This window comes from Plecotus auritus, assembly GCF_963455305.1.
Source record: "Plecotus auritus genome assembly, chromosome: 10".
Lineage (NCBI taxonomy): Eukaryota > Metazoa > Chordata > Mammalia > Chiroptera > Vespertilionidae > Plecotus > Plecotus auritus.
The window spans coordinates 47,417,715-47,433,922 of record NC_137785.1 but is presented as its reverse complement, the minus strand read 5'-3'; the positions used below and the strand labels follow the sequence as shown (position 1 = coordinate 47,433,922).

At 42.9% G+C, this 16,208-nt stretch overlaps 1 protein-coding gene across 3 annotated transcripts in view; it reads left to right on the top strand.

The window, feature by feature from the left end:
* PRMT7 (protein arginine methyltransferase 7) overlaps positions 1-16,208 on the top strand; it is a 45,752-nt gene that overhangs the window by 3,667 nt on the left and 25,877 nt on the right. For all 3 annotated transcript variants that reach the window (XM_080645661.1, XM_080645662.1, XM_080645660.1), the window contains exons 2-5: positions 481-646; positions 4,966-5,002; positions 10,424-10,573; positions 14,603-14,711. In XM_080645661.1, the coding sequence (XP_080501787.1) occupies positions 552-646; positions 4,966-5,002; positions 10,424-10,573; positions 14,603-14,711 (391 nt within the window). In that variant the 5' untranslated portion in view covers positions 481-551. The remainder of the gene's footprint in view (positions 1-480; positions 647-4,965; positions 5,003-10,423; positions 10,574-14,602; positions 14,712-16,208) is intronic.

Sequence of the window (16,208 nt, the reverse complement as noted above, 5' to 3'; positions counted from 1 at the left end):
CTGTGACTTACTTGTTTAGATGAAGGTTTTCCTAATTTGTTTGAATTGCTCTATCTTTGTATTTTTCCTTAAATTAAATGTCTAATATCCTTAAGTAGTTTTAGTGGCACTCCTTTACCACCATCCCAATCTCTCTTTGTTCTTTCCTACTAGCCCTTTCCTCTGCTTTATTTCCTTTCTCACCTACCTTTACCTGAGGCTATGCCCAGATGTACCTTTGAGACTCATTTGACCTTCTTGGAATCACTGAGGACTGCTCAAGTTTCCAGATAGTTTTATGAACTTATGTATTATAGTTTTTAATGTTATATGGGGAATATAAAACCAAGTAAGTCTTGCTGGAAAAATGAAAATTCTGATTAACAGATATTTTCAGTGGTTTTGACATTTTTGTCAATTTCTTGACACCCTCCCCCCCTTTGTTTTCTTGTCTTTTAACTTTTTTTTTCTTTTCATTCTTGGGCATTATAATGTGAATAGGTTTCTGACTGTCTGACCTGTCCATAAGAAGTAAGCTGGCGAGTGATAAAATTGAGGAGCCGATTGGCAGTATGAAGATCTTCTGTGGGCGGGCTAATCCGACCACAGGATCTGTGGAGTGGCTGGAGGAAGATGAGCACTATGATTACCACCAGGAGATTGCCAGGTAACAAGCATTTGTTCACAGTTGGCTGCAGCTGGGTGGGGCACTTGATCTCAAAGCGGATGCCTTGAAATTTAGTCTGAGTATGCAATAGGGTATTACCCAGTGCTTCTGGGCAGGTGTAGGTCCCAAGCAGGTGTGCTCAGCCAAGTAGCTTTGTGTGGGAGTTAGGCTGAGTCATGCCTGTGTGGGAAGTCAGAGGATCTGTCTAGAGGAGCAGAGAAGACCCAAGGTCCAGTAGTAGTAGTAGAGTTTATATAAGTTAATTATTTACTTGTATCACTTAAATGGTGACATTCCTCATATAGTTAAATTCTCCTGAAAAATTGAAAATTACTTTTTCTTTCCTTTGAAGGGATATTTAAAAGTATGTGAGTTACTGTTATTTAGCAATCATTAAGTGAATACAACATGACAACACTGTGCTAGGGCAGTGAGTACCAAAATGAAGAAGAAAGGGTTCCCATCCTTAAGGAACAGGTAGTTTTGTGGAAGAGACAGACATAAAAAAATGACGGTGCAGAGAGATAAAGGCCAGTGGAAATGGGCACCAAAGTTTTTGCAAGCAGCAAGAACCAGCTGGCCTGGGGGTTGATATCTACTTGGAGAGAAATTGCCACTCCAGAGGAGTGGCAGTCAGTTCAGTGTGCTGGAGTGTGGTGCAAAAGTAGGGCTATGATGAGAGAGGATGCTGAAAAGGTAGGTGGAAGTCATGTTATAAAGTTGGTAGCGAATATAAGAAGAGGAGCATGAGTATGCATGTGGGCTGTGCCCCTTCTTAACTCTCACATTGGCCAAGCTACTTAACTTCTCTGAGCCTAAATATAATAATATATTCCTCAATATCTATAATAATAAAAGCATAATATGCTAATTAGACCACCGTCCTTCTGGACGAAGCCAGGGCTGTGAGGGAAGCCCTGGTGCTGGGTGCCAGAGAGAAGCTGATGCCGGCAGCCGGGGGAAGGAAGGCCTACTCTTGCATGAATTTCATGCATTGGGCCTCTAGTATAATATAATAACTCATAGGATGCGGTGATGGAAGGGGAGAGAAATTTCAGGAAGCATCAAGATCTCTGATTAGAGTGACTAGATAGATGGAGCTACCACTTCCTGAGAGGAAGAACACAGGAGGAATTGGTGGTGTTGGGCAGGGGAGTTGATGGAGAGTAGGTATTTGGACATCCAGTAGAGATGCCAGTTGACAGGTATGTGGGTCTGGAGACAATTTGCAGTTGTTAGTGAAGGTTGAAACAATTCTCTCAGAGGCAGTGTGGAATGAGAAAGGTAGAAGGCTGAAGGAGTTCTGGAATAGCTGAGGAGGGAGTGGCCACAGAGTAGAAAGGAGGAGGGTGTTTCAGGAAGAGGGCATGTCCAGCAGGACCAGAGACGTCCTGGATGTTAGCAATTGGAGTGAGCTAATGGTGTTTAAGGAGAGTGATGTCAGTGCAGTGGTGGGGAGTGAGTGGGTCATGAGACAGAGAAGATGGGGAGTGAAAGTGCCTCTTAAAAAGTAGAGAAAAGGAGAGATCAACCAAAGAACTTACATGCATGCATATAAGCCTAATCAATGGACACAGACAACAGGGGGATAAGGGCACGAATGGGGGGGGTTGGGGGGTAATGGGGGAATAAGGACACATATGTAATACCTTAATCAATAAAGGAATTTAAAGAAAAGGTGGAGAAAAGTATAAAGGACCAGATTTCAACTAAGCATTCATAGGAGGGTTCAGATATAAAAACCTTGGTGTGCCATAAAAACACCCTATTCTTTTTATTTTTTATTTTTATATTTTTATTGATTTCAGAGAGGAAGGGAGAGGTAGAAAGAAACATCAATGATGAGAGAGACTCATTGATCAGCTGTCTTCACGCCCCACACTGGGGATCCAGCCCACAACCTGGGCATGTGCCCTGACCGGGAATCGAACCCTGACCTCCTGGTTCCTAGGTCGACGCTCAACCACTGAGCCACGCTGGCCGGGCACACCCTATTCTTTTAGTGCAGAGCTTCTCAAAGTGTAGAGTATGGATTGCCTGGGTCACAGTTGCCTGGAACACCAGTTCAAGTGCAGATTTCTAGACTTCCAGCCTGATCTGGATCAGAATCTCTTTATGTGTATGCTGGGAATCTGCATTTAAAAGAAGCTCTGAAGTGAATCTGATGTTGACCTGAAGCCGGAGGTCCTCTTGTTTAGTGGGAGTGCCTCAGCTCTCACTTGGAACTCTCAGAAAGCATCTTTGGGCTGGGCCTGCTTAGTTCTGGGGGCTCATCCTGATCCTGCTAAGAGGTTTTCAAATTTGTAATTGCTACGGTCGAAATATAGATAATCAACTCTCCTCCCTTTAACACTCTATAGTTTGGTAAACTCTTAGTTTTTCCTGATGGCATGAAGGAAAATGCTGAATATACAGCAGATAATATACTTTGCCTTTCCCCAATTCCTCCTCCTAATATTACATCTGTGATTATCCCAATGTGCAAATTATGCAAGATTATGTAAAATATTAGACAAACTCAGTCTAAGTTAGTCTGAGGAAAAAATGTGTATGGGGGTGGGTTATAAGGGGTCAGTGTGTGGTGGGGGAGGACATATGTAATACTTTCAACAATAAAGATTTAATTTAAAAATATGTAATGTATAAAATGATCAGTATGTTAGTGGCTTTGAAGTTACTGTGACAGGGCTGACTACTAGAGCATTCTTAGGTCTTAGGTTCTTTGCTGAAAAATAAATATTTGCCTGAGGTTTTTTATTTATTACCAAAGAATTATAGAATACTAGAGGCCCAGTGCACGAAATTTGTGCAGGGGGGGGGGCGGTCCCCTCAGCCCAGCCTGCACTCTCTCCAATCTGGGACCCCTCGGGGGATGTCCAACTGCCGGTTTAGGCCCAATTGGGCCTAAACCGGCAGTTGGACATCCCTCTCACAATCCTGGACCACTGGCTCCTAATTGCTCACCTGCCTGCCTGCCTGGTCGTCCCTAACTGCCCCCACCCCCGCCGACCTGATCGCCCCTCACTGCCTCTGCGTGCCGGCCTGATCGCCCCTAACTTCCCCCTGTGCCGGCCTGGTCACCCCTAACTGCCCCCCCCCCACCAGTCTGGTCACCCCTTAATGCCCCCCCTGCCGGCCTGGTCGCCCCCAGCTGCCCCCTCTGCTGGCCTGGTCGCTCCTAACTGCCCCCACCATTGCTGGCCTGGTTGCCCCCAACTGCCCCCCTGCCGGCCTAGTCGCCCCTCACTGCCCCCCCTGCCAGCCTAATCGCCCCCAACTGCCCCCCCTGCCGGCCTGGTCGCTCCCAACTGCACCCCCCCGCCCGCCTGGTTGCTCCTTACTGCCCCCCCTGCCGGCCTGGTTGCCCCCAACTGCCCCCCTGCCAGCCTGGTTGCCCCTCATGGCCCCCCCGCCAGCTTGGTTGCCCCACGCAGCCTGCTGTTCAGTCGTTTGGTCATCCCTCACTAACCCCCCTGCCGGCCTGGTTGCCCCACACAGCCTGCTTGTTCAGTCGTTTGGTCATCCCTCACTAATCCCCCTGCCAGCCTGGTCGTAGGCAGCCATTTTGTGAGGGTGTGATGGTCAATTTGCATATTACCTCTTTATTATATAGGATAACTGTTGATGTATGAAATTCCAAATCTGAAGAGAATTTTTATTTGAACCAAACTGACCACATATGCCGGGAGCAAGATCTCAAATGCTCCAGAGAATAACAGTTTTATAGCTTCTTCTATGCATTTGAAATTAAGGAGGGGAATAAGATTACAAGGAGGCAGGAAAAAGCAAGGTGGATTATAGGATAGTTTAATAAGATTATGTATGTGCTTTCTTGAGGGTGTTTTATTCCAAAGGGGTGTTAATTTAGGAATTTATTTATTTTATTATTTTTTAAATATGCATTTTATTGATTTTTTACAGACAGGAAGGGAGAGAGAGTTAGAAACATCAATGAGAGAGAAACATCAATCAGCTGGCTCCTGCACGCCCCCTACTGGGCATGTGTCCGCAACCAAGGTACATGCCCTTGACCAGAATCGAACCTGGGACCCTTCAGTCCATAGGTCGATGCTCTATCCACTGAGCCAAAACGGTTAGGGCTAATTTAGGAATTTATGATCACATTACCGTGTGAGGTTACTTTCCATAAAACTCCTCCTCCCCCCCCCCCCCACATAATTCTTTTAAAATAGTTTAAAATCTGCCTGGATGTTTGTCTCATCTGATTTAAGAATGCACTTATATATCTGTGAATATCCTCATATGTTGATATATATTACTTTTAGCAGAGGTTTCTGACCTGTCTTTTTGGTTTTTAGATCTTCTTACGCTGATATGCTGCACGACAAAGACAGAGTAAGTGTTAAAGGAAACTGTTACCTTGATGTGGGGTTTTGAAACCTTGGATTACGGGAAATTAAAAACTTCCCCGGAGGCATGATGTTGGAATGATGCTGAGAGTCAGTATGGTGTAGTGGTTGGGAATTTTGTCTGGAGGCTGGGTCCTATTTCTGGCTCTGCTCTTGACCTGAGTGTGAACTAGGACAAAACATGAGACCTCTCTGACCTTGTTTATTAGAATTTAAGACGTACTATCTGATCTCCATAATCTCCTCTAGATAAAAATTCTCTATTACATGATATCTTGCCCTGAATAGTCAGTTTGTAATTTAAAAATAAAATTTCTAGGGGTCACTGCAGACTGTATTTTGTAAAGCAGATTTGACTTTCATTGCAGAATTACATTTCAGCTTTCCTCTTTCATTTTTATTTTTTTAATGTTTCTTTTTTAAAAAAATATTTTTTTTTGTTGATTTCAGACAGGAAGGGAGAGGGAGAGAGAGATAGAAACATCAATGATAAGAGAAAAACCATTGATTGGCTGCCTCCTGCATGCTTCCCACTGGGGATCGAGCACACAACCTGGGCATGTGCCCTGACGGGGAAACCTCCTGGTTCATAGGTTGACGCTCTACCAATGAGCCATGCTGGCTGGACTAATCTGATAGGTTTGAACTAATTTCTCATTGTAGTTTTAACTTGCAATACCCTGATAACTACTGTGTATGAGCTCTTTTCATTTGTTTATTAGCTATTCGTGTTTACTCCTTTATGACTTAGTATTTTATAGGAGTTCTTTATATGTGGGTAATAACCTTGTCAGTTATATTTATTGCAAGTGTCTTATCTTAGTTTGTGGGTTGTTTTTCCATCTGATAAACACAAGTCTTAAATTTTAATGTCAAATTTATCTTATATGTCCTTTAAAGGTTGGTACTTTTTGTGTCTTGTTTGACAAATTCTTCCCACTGAGCCAAACCGGTTAGGGCAAAAATATTTTTTATTGATTTTGGAGTAGAAAGGAGAGAGATAGGAACATTAATGATGAGAGAGAATCATTGATCGGCTGCCTCCTGCACGCCCCCTACTGGGGATTTAGCCTGCATCCCGAGCATGTGCCCTTGACCAGAATCGAACCTGGGACCCTTCAGTCTCAGGCCGATGCTCTATCCATTGAGCCACACTGGCTAGGGCTGAAATAACTAACTTTTTTTTAATATATTTTATTGATTTTTCACAGAGAGGAAGGGAGAGGGATAGAGAGTTAGAAACATCGATGAGAGAGAAACATCGATCAGCTGCCTCCTGCACACCTCCCACGGGGATGTGCCCGCAACCAAGGTACATGCCCTCAACTGGAATCGAACCCGGGACCTTTCAGTCCGCAGGCGGATGCTCTATCCACTGAGCCAAACCGGTCAGGGCTGAAATAACGAACTTTTATCCTTCTTGATCTTATATTTGTTTCTTAGTTCATTAATTTTTATTCTTTATTATTTTCATTCATCCACTTATTTGGAGTTTATTTTGGTAGTCCTCTTTTTACTAGTAATTTTTTGAGGTGGATGCTTACCTCATCTTTTGTCTTTTCTAATACTTTTTTCTCCAAATATTGCTCTAGCCATTCCATGAGTTTTGATATGTAACTTTTTAAAATCTTTTTTCTTTTTCTTTCTTTTTTTTTTAAAATAAATCTTTATTCAGATTATTACAATTATTTCTCCTTTTTCCCCCCATAGCTCCCCTCCACCCATTTCCCACCCCACCTTCTGCCCTTACCTCCCCCCCACTGTCCTCATCCATAGGTGTATGATTTTTGTCCAGTCTCTTCATGAACCCCCCATACCCCTTTCCCCCTGAGAATTATCAGTCCACTCGCTTTCTATGCCCCTGATTCTATTATATTCACCAGATTATTCTGTCCCTCAGGTTTTTAATTCACTTGATTTTTAGGTTCACTTGTTGATAGATATGCATTTGTTGTTCATAATTTTTATCTTTACTTTTTTCTTCTTCCTCTTCTTTAAGAATACCTTTCAGCATTTCATATAATACTGGTTTGGCGGTGATGAACTCCTTTAGCTTTTTCTTGTCTGTGAAACTCTTTATCTGCCCTTCAATTCTGAATGATAGCTTTGCTGGGTAGAGTAATCTTGGTTGTAGGATCTTGCTATTCATCACATTGAAAATTTCTTGCCACTCCCGTCTGGCCTGCATAGTTTCTGTTGAAAAGTCAGCTGACAGTCGTATGGGTGCTCCCTTGTAGGTAACTAACTGTTTTTCTCTTGCTGCTTTTAATATTCTCTCTTTGTCTTTTGCTCTTGGCATTTTAATTATGATGTGTCTTGGTGTGGTCCTCTTTGGATTCCTTTTGTTTGGGGTTCTGTGGGCTTCCTGGACTTGTAAGTCTATTTCTTTCACCAGGTGGGGGAAGTTTTTGGTCATTATTTCTTCAAATAGGTTTTCAGTATCTTGCTCTCTCTCTTCTTCTGGCACCCCCATAATTCTGATGTTGGTACGCTTGAAGTTGTCCCAGAGTCTTCTTACACTATCTTCCACTTTTTGGATTTTTTTTTTTTGCTTTTTGCTTTTTCGGTTGAGTGTTTTTTGCTTCTTTGTAATTCAATTCTTTGACTTGATTCTTGTGTTCCTCTAGTCTGTTTTTGGGTCTCTGTATAATATTTTTTATTTCAGTCAGTGTATGTTTAATTTCTAGTTGGTCCTTTTTCATATCTTCGAGGGTCTCGTTATATTTATCGGCCTTTTCTAGGATATTCTTAAAAAGCCTTATAACCGTGGTTTTGAATTCTATATCCAGTCGTTTGTTTTCCTCCATTTCTTTTGTTTGTGATCTGATTCTTTGACGCCGCATTTTCACTGCTTCCCTGAGTTGGTAAGGTAGATTTGTGTGCTAGGTTTCCAATATGGCCCAGTGGGTCTGCCTCCCCAGTTAACCTGAGGTGGACACTCTTGGTGCACCCCTTTGTGGACTGTGTGTACAGCCTTGTTGTAATTAAGTCTTGATTGTTGTTGGTATCACTGGGAAGAATTGACCTCCAGGCCAGTTGGCTGTAAGGATCAGCTGTGTCTATGCTGGGAGAAGTTCGGTGCTGGAGACAGCCTTATAGGATTAGACTTGCCAAATTGCAATAGCCTCTGTGCTCAGCTTGGATGGGGTGGAGTCTCAGTCTTGGCTTCCCGTCAGCCTTGCCCTTGCGCACACGTGCGTGCCTTCAGACCTCTGCCTTCCCCGGCTCCCAAGTCTCTGCCCGAGAGTCCAGACTCCCCCCACAAGAGCGTGGGTCCCCAGGGGCTCGCCTGGAACTGGGGTTCACTGCAGTCAGAACTGGGGCTCAGTGCATTCAGGAGCGTCTGACTCCCTTCCACTAGGGAAAGCCTGTGGCAACCTCCGCAGCCTTTGTGCGCACTGGCACGCGCGCTTTCAGTCTTCCGCCTTCCCCGGCTCCCGAGTCTCCGCCCGAGAGTCCAGACTCCCCCCGTAAGAGCGTGGGTCCCCAGGGGCTCGCCCAGAACTGGGGTTCAGTGCAGTCAGAACTGGGGTTCAGTGCGGTCGGGGGCTTCCTTCCCCTTTCCACCAGAGAAAGTCAGCCAGGCTTTCAGCCGCCCTTCCTCTCTGCGCGCACAAAGCCCCTTTGCCGTACCTCCAATTCTCTGTGAGCTTTTCTCTTTCCTTCTAGTTGTAGAATTTTCACTCAGCCAGCTTTCCTGTGGTTCTGGGTGGTGTCCGTTCTGTCTTTTAGTTGTAGTTTTGAAATTGTTGTGCGAGGCAGCAGTTTAGGTGTTTACCTATGCCGCCATCTTGGTTTCTCCTTAAAATCTTTTTTCTTTAATTATATTTTTGTTATTGAGATTTCTAACTTGATTGCACTGTGGTCAGAGAATATTGCCCTTTTCATACCAGCCCTGTATTAGTTATCTAATAACAAATTATCCTCAAATGTAATGTCTTAAAAACAATTATTATCTTATATTTTCTGTGGGTCAGAGAACTGGGCTCCACTTAGCTGGGTCTCCTGGCTCTGGGTCTCTCACAGGCTGTCATCAAGGTCTTAGCTGGTAGGATAGTCATCTTCAGGCTAAATTGGGGAAGGATGCACTTCCAACTGCTTGACCTCCTAATATTCCTTATTAATTTGCCAGCTCGTCGGTACATTTAAAAAGATTTACAAATATCTTCATATGATTTTTAGTTATTGTCAACAGAAGAGTACTTATCCAGCTAAACTCTTACAGATGGAAGATGTATCTGTTAAGTTACAAAAGACCATAACTAGTGCTCGCTTTGGCAGCACATATATTAAAATTGGAACGATACAGAGACGATTAGCATGGCCCCTGTGCAAGGATGACACACAAATTCATGAAGTGTTCCATATTAAAAAACACACACCCACAAACAAACAGAAAAAACAAAAGACTATAACTAAAAACCTTCACGATGCAAAGAAATAATTTCCTGAGAGGGAAACGTATTTAGACAAGGAAGTTATATGAAATAGAGTCCAGTAAGGAAATCAAAAGCAACAACACATATTTTAATAGAGGGATTTGGTTACACAGATGTGGGAGGACTGGGAAGCAGATGAGATTACTGAGGTCAACTTGTGATAGGAAGAGCAGGAAACACTTACCTTGCCAAGGGCTGGGGAAACAAACAGAGAAGATTGAGGTTTTCAGAATCTAGAACAGGGGTGGGCCATTTGGATATTTATAACATCATTCTTGGGCCATACAAAATTATCAACTTAAAAATTAGCTTGCTATAGTTGGTCAAACATTTAATTAACTCACCCCTAATGCCTTGGTCAGACCAAATAATTTTGTGGGTGTTGTAGGCCCGAGGGCTGCACGTTTCCCACCCCAGATCTGGAAGCTTAGAGGAGAGGTCTTGTGGATCTCCAAGAGGGATCTCTGTTTGAGTGCTGCTGCTACTCATGAGGGATGCCCAGAGAGGCTGGTTATAGGAGGCCTGGCAGGAGCTGGCATCTGGAACCAGCTGCTGCGCCTGGGAGGACACTGATGAGAGCAGCAGCCATACAGGAAGGAGCAACTACCTCCCTCTTTCTACCTTCCAGTCACCCTCGAGATCCTTCTTCTATGTGTGTACCTAACAGCTGGAACAAAGAGAAGGTGCTTCCAGAGCCCTAGCCCCAGTATCACTAAGCAGACTATAGAAGAGTGGGTGTGGAGGGGAGATAATTGCTTAATAAAGGGTGACAGTTTGACCCAGTGCTCTGGCAGTTTCACAAGGCCTGCCTGGCTCAGCTGGCCACTGCTGTTCCTCGAGGGACCAGAAAGGCCACAAGTCATGACTTGCACTGCTATTGCCAATCATGCCCAGAATTTCACAAAGCACCTTTCTACTTATTTATAACAACTAGTATGAAGTGACAGTTATTTCTCCCTTTTTATTAGAATATAAAATACTACCAGGGTATCCGGGCTGCCGTGAGCAGGGTGAAGGACAGAGGACAGAAGGCCCTGGTTCTCGACATTGGCACCGGCACAGGACTCTTGTCAATGATGGCAGTCACAGCAGGTGCCGACTTCTGCTATGCCATCGAGGTAAGCCACATTCTTCACGTGGGTGTCCTGCCCCTTGCACTTTGCCTGTCCATTTGTTCATAGGTATTCATGGAGTGCTCACTCTGTGCCAAGCACAGGGCCAGGTTCTGAAAGCATAGAACTGAATCAGGTACAATTTCTCCCTCCAGGAGCATGTTTTTCCCTCTGAAAACAGTGTTTTCATGCATGTCAGGATCACTGAGACGCTTTAAACAATACTGATGCCCAGCCCCCCTCCACATCTCCCCTGCCAGATTTTGATTTAATTATTCTGGGATGTGGTCTGGCATTGGGCTTTTTGAATATGCACCAAGATTGAGACCTACTATTTTAAATGTCCCTACAGAGCCAGCTATCTTATTATGTTTATCAATAGTTTGGCAATCTGCCATTTCTTTCCTGTAATAAAACATTAAACATGTTATCTTTCTGATAATGCAAATAATACATATCTTTATAGGAAATTTGTTAAATATAAAATAAAAGTAGTTTGTTAATTCATAGTTAATTACCATTGCTAAAAATTTTGATGTATATTCTTTTTTTTTTTTTTTTTTAAGTCCTCACCTGAGGACATACTTAAAGAGAGGAAGGGAAAGAGAGAGAGAAACATTGATCAGTTGCTTTCCATATGCTCCTCGACTGGGGATCAAACCCACAACCCAGGTATGTGCTCTGATCCGGAGTCAAATTGGCAGTCTTTCGGCGCATGGGGTGACGTTCAAGCAACTGAGTCACTCTGGCCGAAAGGTGTATATTCTTTCTTCCAAGCTTTTGGAGAGGGGGCAAAATTTGTTTCATATGGTGATTGAGTTGCAAATAACAAACTCCCAAAATAACACTGGCTTAACCAAGGTAAAAGTGTGTTGCTTTCTCACATAAAATTCGGAAGTCAACACTCCAGGCTGTTCTCCTAAGATTGCTTTCAGCTGCCCATCCCACCATCTCTAAAGCTGGCCCTCATGATCACAGTCTAGAAAGGTGGGCATTTTCAGCTAGGAAGTACCATTGTGTGTTTGGGGCACAAGGTCATCCAGAGTTTTGGCAAAGGGATTGTAGCCAGATTGTGGAGGACCTGAGTGCCACAGTGAAGAGTTTCTTAACCTGAGATAAGAATAATGGGCTTCAGGTGTCCATGAAAGTCCTGAGAATTGTATGTACGTGTGTGTGTGTGTGTGTGTGTGTGTGTGTATGTGCTGTACAATTGTCTCAAGATTTCATAAAAAGGATTAAGAGTCACTTTTCTGCCTTTTGGGGAGTTCTTAAGTTTTTAAAAATATATATATTTTATTGATTTTTTACAGAGAGGAAGGAAGAGGCATAGAGAGTTAGAAACATCGATGAGAGAGAAACGATGATCAGCTGCCTCCTGTACAACCCCTCCTGGGGATGTGCCCGCAACCAAGGTACATGCCCTTGACCGGAATCGAACCTGGGACCCTTGAGTCTGCAGGCCGACGCTCTATCCATTGAGCCAAACCGGCTAGGGCAGTTCTCAAGTTTTTTGAGCAGATACAAAGAAATCTGTTTTAAGATGATTACTTTGATATCTTCAAGTAAATTTCATTGTTCTTACTTTACCAATGACGTAACTAAGACGAGTGGTTAAAGACTTACTCAAGTATCACAGCAAATAACTGGGAGAGCTAGAATTGGAACCTTGGTCTTCTGGGTCCTAATTATGGAGCTCACTACACAGTGGTAACTTTGATGGGAGGGTGTATTTGTGTGTGTGTGTGTGTGTGTGTGTGTGTGTGTGTGTATGTGTGTGTGTGAGAGAGAGAGAGAGAGAGAGAGAAATAAAGTTTTCTAACATGAGTGTCTGAGGGGGAAGCAATGCCATCAACTAGTAACAGGTGAACTTGGATGAAGATGCTTACTTTGTGGAAAATAATGGCATTTCATGTTGGATGTATTAAATATGTGTAGACTGCTGATTAGAAATACAGCAAGAACATGTTTTTTGACAGAATTGATAGGACTATGCTCTTGGGTTTTTCCATATTCCCATCGCATTTAACTGAATTTCTAATTCTCTTTCTGCTTTAGCGTGCGATTTCTGTGGCAAGTGTCTTAAAAACAAAGCGTGGTCCTGGGTTCCTCACTTTTTTCTTATTAAGAGCAAGAGGAATTTTCCTAGGAATCTGGAGCAAACCTCTGCTTGGATGTCATTGGCCAGAATAAGGTCAAATCCCATTTAACTTCCCTTATGCCTGACAAGAGGGATTCAGTTTCCCATAGACCAGGCAGATGCACCACTTAAAAGAAGATTCCAAACAGATTTGAGGGACAGAGAGGTCACAGAATGATGTTGGGAAGCCAACTCTAGGGTCCATTCCAGGCAGTATTTTGGGTGAGATCTTGAGCTCTTGGTGGCTAAGGAGGTGGAGGCTGTGATCGGTCAGAGCCTGAAGGGTCAGGGACGAGATGAGTGATATGTCAAGAGGTGGGAGGGCTGAGGGGATGGTATGAGCTCATGATACTTTTGGGGGGAAGCCAAGTGGTTGTTGAGAACTCAAAGTATATCTAAAAACATCAAGCCAGGTCCTAGAAATAATTTTTTAAAAAATTGATTTCAGAGAGAGAAAGGGAGAAGGAGAGCGAGATAGAAACATCAATGATGAGAGAGAGGGATTGAGCTTGCAACCCAGGCGTGTGCCCTGACTGGGAATCGAACCGTGGCCTCCTGGTTCATGGGTTGATGTTCAACCACTGAGTCACACCAGCTGAGCCCTAGAAATAATTTGAAACAGATTGTAAAGATGGTGTTTTTAATTTTTTTTTCCTAACTGAGCACACAGGTATTCTTTACAGAAGAATATAGCATTTCCCCTTGAATATAGTAAAAGAATTATGTGTTCATGATGGGAAATGTGGAAGATGCATAAAAAGACTAAAAAAAAAAGGGGGAAATCTTGTCATTGTGACCAGTCATTCACGTTATCAGTTTGTTATATTTCCACTCTTTGTGTGTCTGTAATGTTTTCTGCCCTAAAGGTGGGAGCTATGTAATTTCAATTGAGCAGGCTGGAAAATAGCAGCTGGACAGGCTTATATTTAGGGACATGGGTAGGGTTCAGGAAAGACTTCTGGAGAGGGGTTTTTGTGTTGCCCTGGAAAGTTGGGTTTGCTTTGGCAGGTGGGACTAGAGCAGGGAAAACTCAGGTGTGCCTGGGAACATGAGTGTGGATGGAGCATCAGTTATGGGGAGAATGGAGTTTGGGGGGAATGGCAGGGGCAGGGAGAAGCATGGTGGTTTGTATTGTAGAGGGCCTTGAATACCATCAGAAAATATCGGTGATGTCCTGCCAGCATTGGAGATTTGGGGCAGTTTTGCTCACACTTAGTTCTAACACAGTAACCGTCTCACTTTGGTCTAGAGAGCAGCTTCACAGATCATAGTTTGTGAGGCAAGTCCTCTTCCTGGCTCCCTCTAGTGCGGTACTGACACCTGCTGTCCTTACTAGGTAGTGCAACCTCCCTGGGATCCCTTGCCGAGCCCGCCCCGCCCCCCCCATCATGCCTTTGTTTTCGTGACACACGTTTATAGAATAAAGAATTGCAGTTACATGGATGAAGTCTTGTTTATTTAAATTAAATAGACCCAAATATATATTTTTAAATATATTTTATTGATTTTTTACAGAGAGGAAGGAAGAGGGATAGATAGTCAGAAACACCGATGAGAGAGAAACATCGATCAGCTGCCTCTTGCACACCTCCTACTGGGGATGTGCTCGCAACCAAGTTACATGCCCTTGACCAGAATCGAACCTGGGACCTTTCAGTCCGCAGGCTGACGCTCTATCCACTGAGCCAAACCGGTTTTGGCCCAAATAAATATTTTGCCTATATCTTGAATGGTAACAAAGGTTCATTTTGTATATTTGGAAGGAAATTCTGTAGTGCAGGCCTTTTTTTTACTTCAAATCTTAGGACTAGAATCAAGGAACGTCTTGCTAGTCTTGGGTGTTAGGATGTTATTAAATTGATTGCTTATTTTTCTTGGGTTTTGGCTCTCATTTGTAGGTTTTCAAGCCTATGGCTGATGCTGCTGTGAAGATTGTGGAGAAAAATGGCTTCAGTGATAAGATTAAGGTTATCAACAAGCATTCTACAGAGGTTACTGTGGGGCCAGGTAAGATCAACACATACTGTATTGAAAGCTTTGCTTGTTTTTGTAAGGAAGAGGAAAAGGCTTATTCAAGTTGTCTGGAATAACTGTATCCAAGTAATTGCAGAGATATGGGGCCTCTGCATGTGTCTGAAGAGAAGCACTTTTCTTCTCTATTGGTTTATTTCTCTATTAGCTAAAACGAATCAGCAATGGGTAAACCAGAACTAATCAAGAGCAATAGCAGTGATGCAAACGAAACCTTCTTTTGCTTTAAGCAAGTTGAAATTCTTGTGTGGCTCAGCTCTCTGAGTTTCAAGTTTTATCAGACAGAAGTGAAACTAAGTATATAGCAGAAATGGTTTTGCTTAGTTCTGACATCCTGCTTCCACATCTAACATGAGAGATTTGCCTGTATAGCACAATCTCTCCACGTTCCCACAATATTTTTTAGAGTTTAGGAGTTTGAACTGGACTTCTAAAATTTCATGACACTGATACCTGGAGAGCACAGGGAAAGATGTGTAAAAGAAGCTCCTGGAGTAAGGTTATGAACATAACCCTATTTTTTAAAACACAGTATTTTAGTATGAAGCATCTCATCTACCTAAGGTCAACATTTTTCTCCCATTAAAAAAACAACATTTTTATAGAAAATCTGAAACATGCACAAAAGAAGAAATTGGAATTCCCTTTTATTAATTTTTAAAACATGGTATACATACAAAAGAATGCACAAACCATTATTCCATTTTTAATCAACATTATTGAGGTATATATGTATTTTTTTGTTTTCTTTTTTATTAATCCTTACCTGAGGATATTTTTCCCATTGATTTTTAGAGATAGTGGCGGTGAGGGTGAGGAGAGAGACAGACATCAATCAATGTGATAGTGACACATCGATTGGTTGCTTCCCGCATGTGCCCTGACCAGGGTCAGGAATCGAACCTGCAACCCATGTACATGCCCTTGACCAGGAATCGAACCCAACACCGTTCAGTGCTCAGGCCAATGCTCCAATCACTGAACCATACCGGCCAGGGCTGTAGAGGCAAAATTTACATAAAGTGAATGCATCCATGCTAAGTGGATAGTTTGATGAGTTTTGACAAATTTAAATAACCTTGTAACTACCACCACAATCAAGATAATAGAATATCTCCATCATGCCTAAAGAGATTCTTCAATCCCTCCCATAGCCCTGGCCTTAGGTACCTACTGATCTGCTTTCTTCAATATAAATGAGATCTGCCTTTTCTAGAATTTTGAGTAAGTGGAATCATATAATGTGTATTTTTTGTGCCTGCTTTCTTTTCCGTTGCATATTGCTCTTGAGATTTCCACCACGTTGTTCCGTGTATCAGGAAATCATTCTCTTCTATTGCTAAGCAACACTTCATATGTGGACATACCATAGTCTGTTTACCCCTTCACTTGTTGATGGACACAGATAGTTTCTTGGTTAGGTTTTTAGGTTCACTGATCTTTTCTGTGTGGTGTCTAATCCACTGTTAAGCA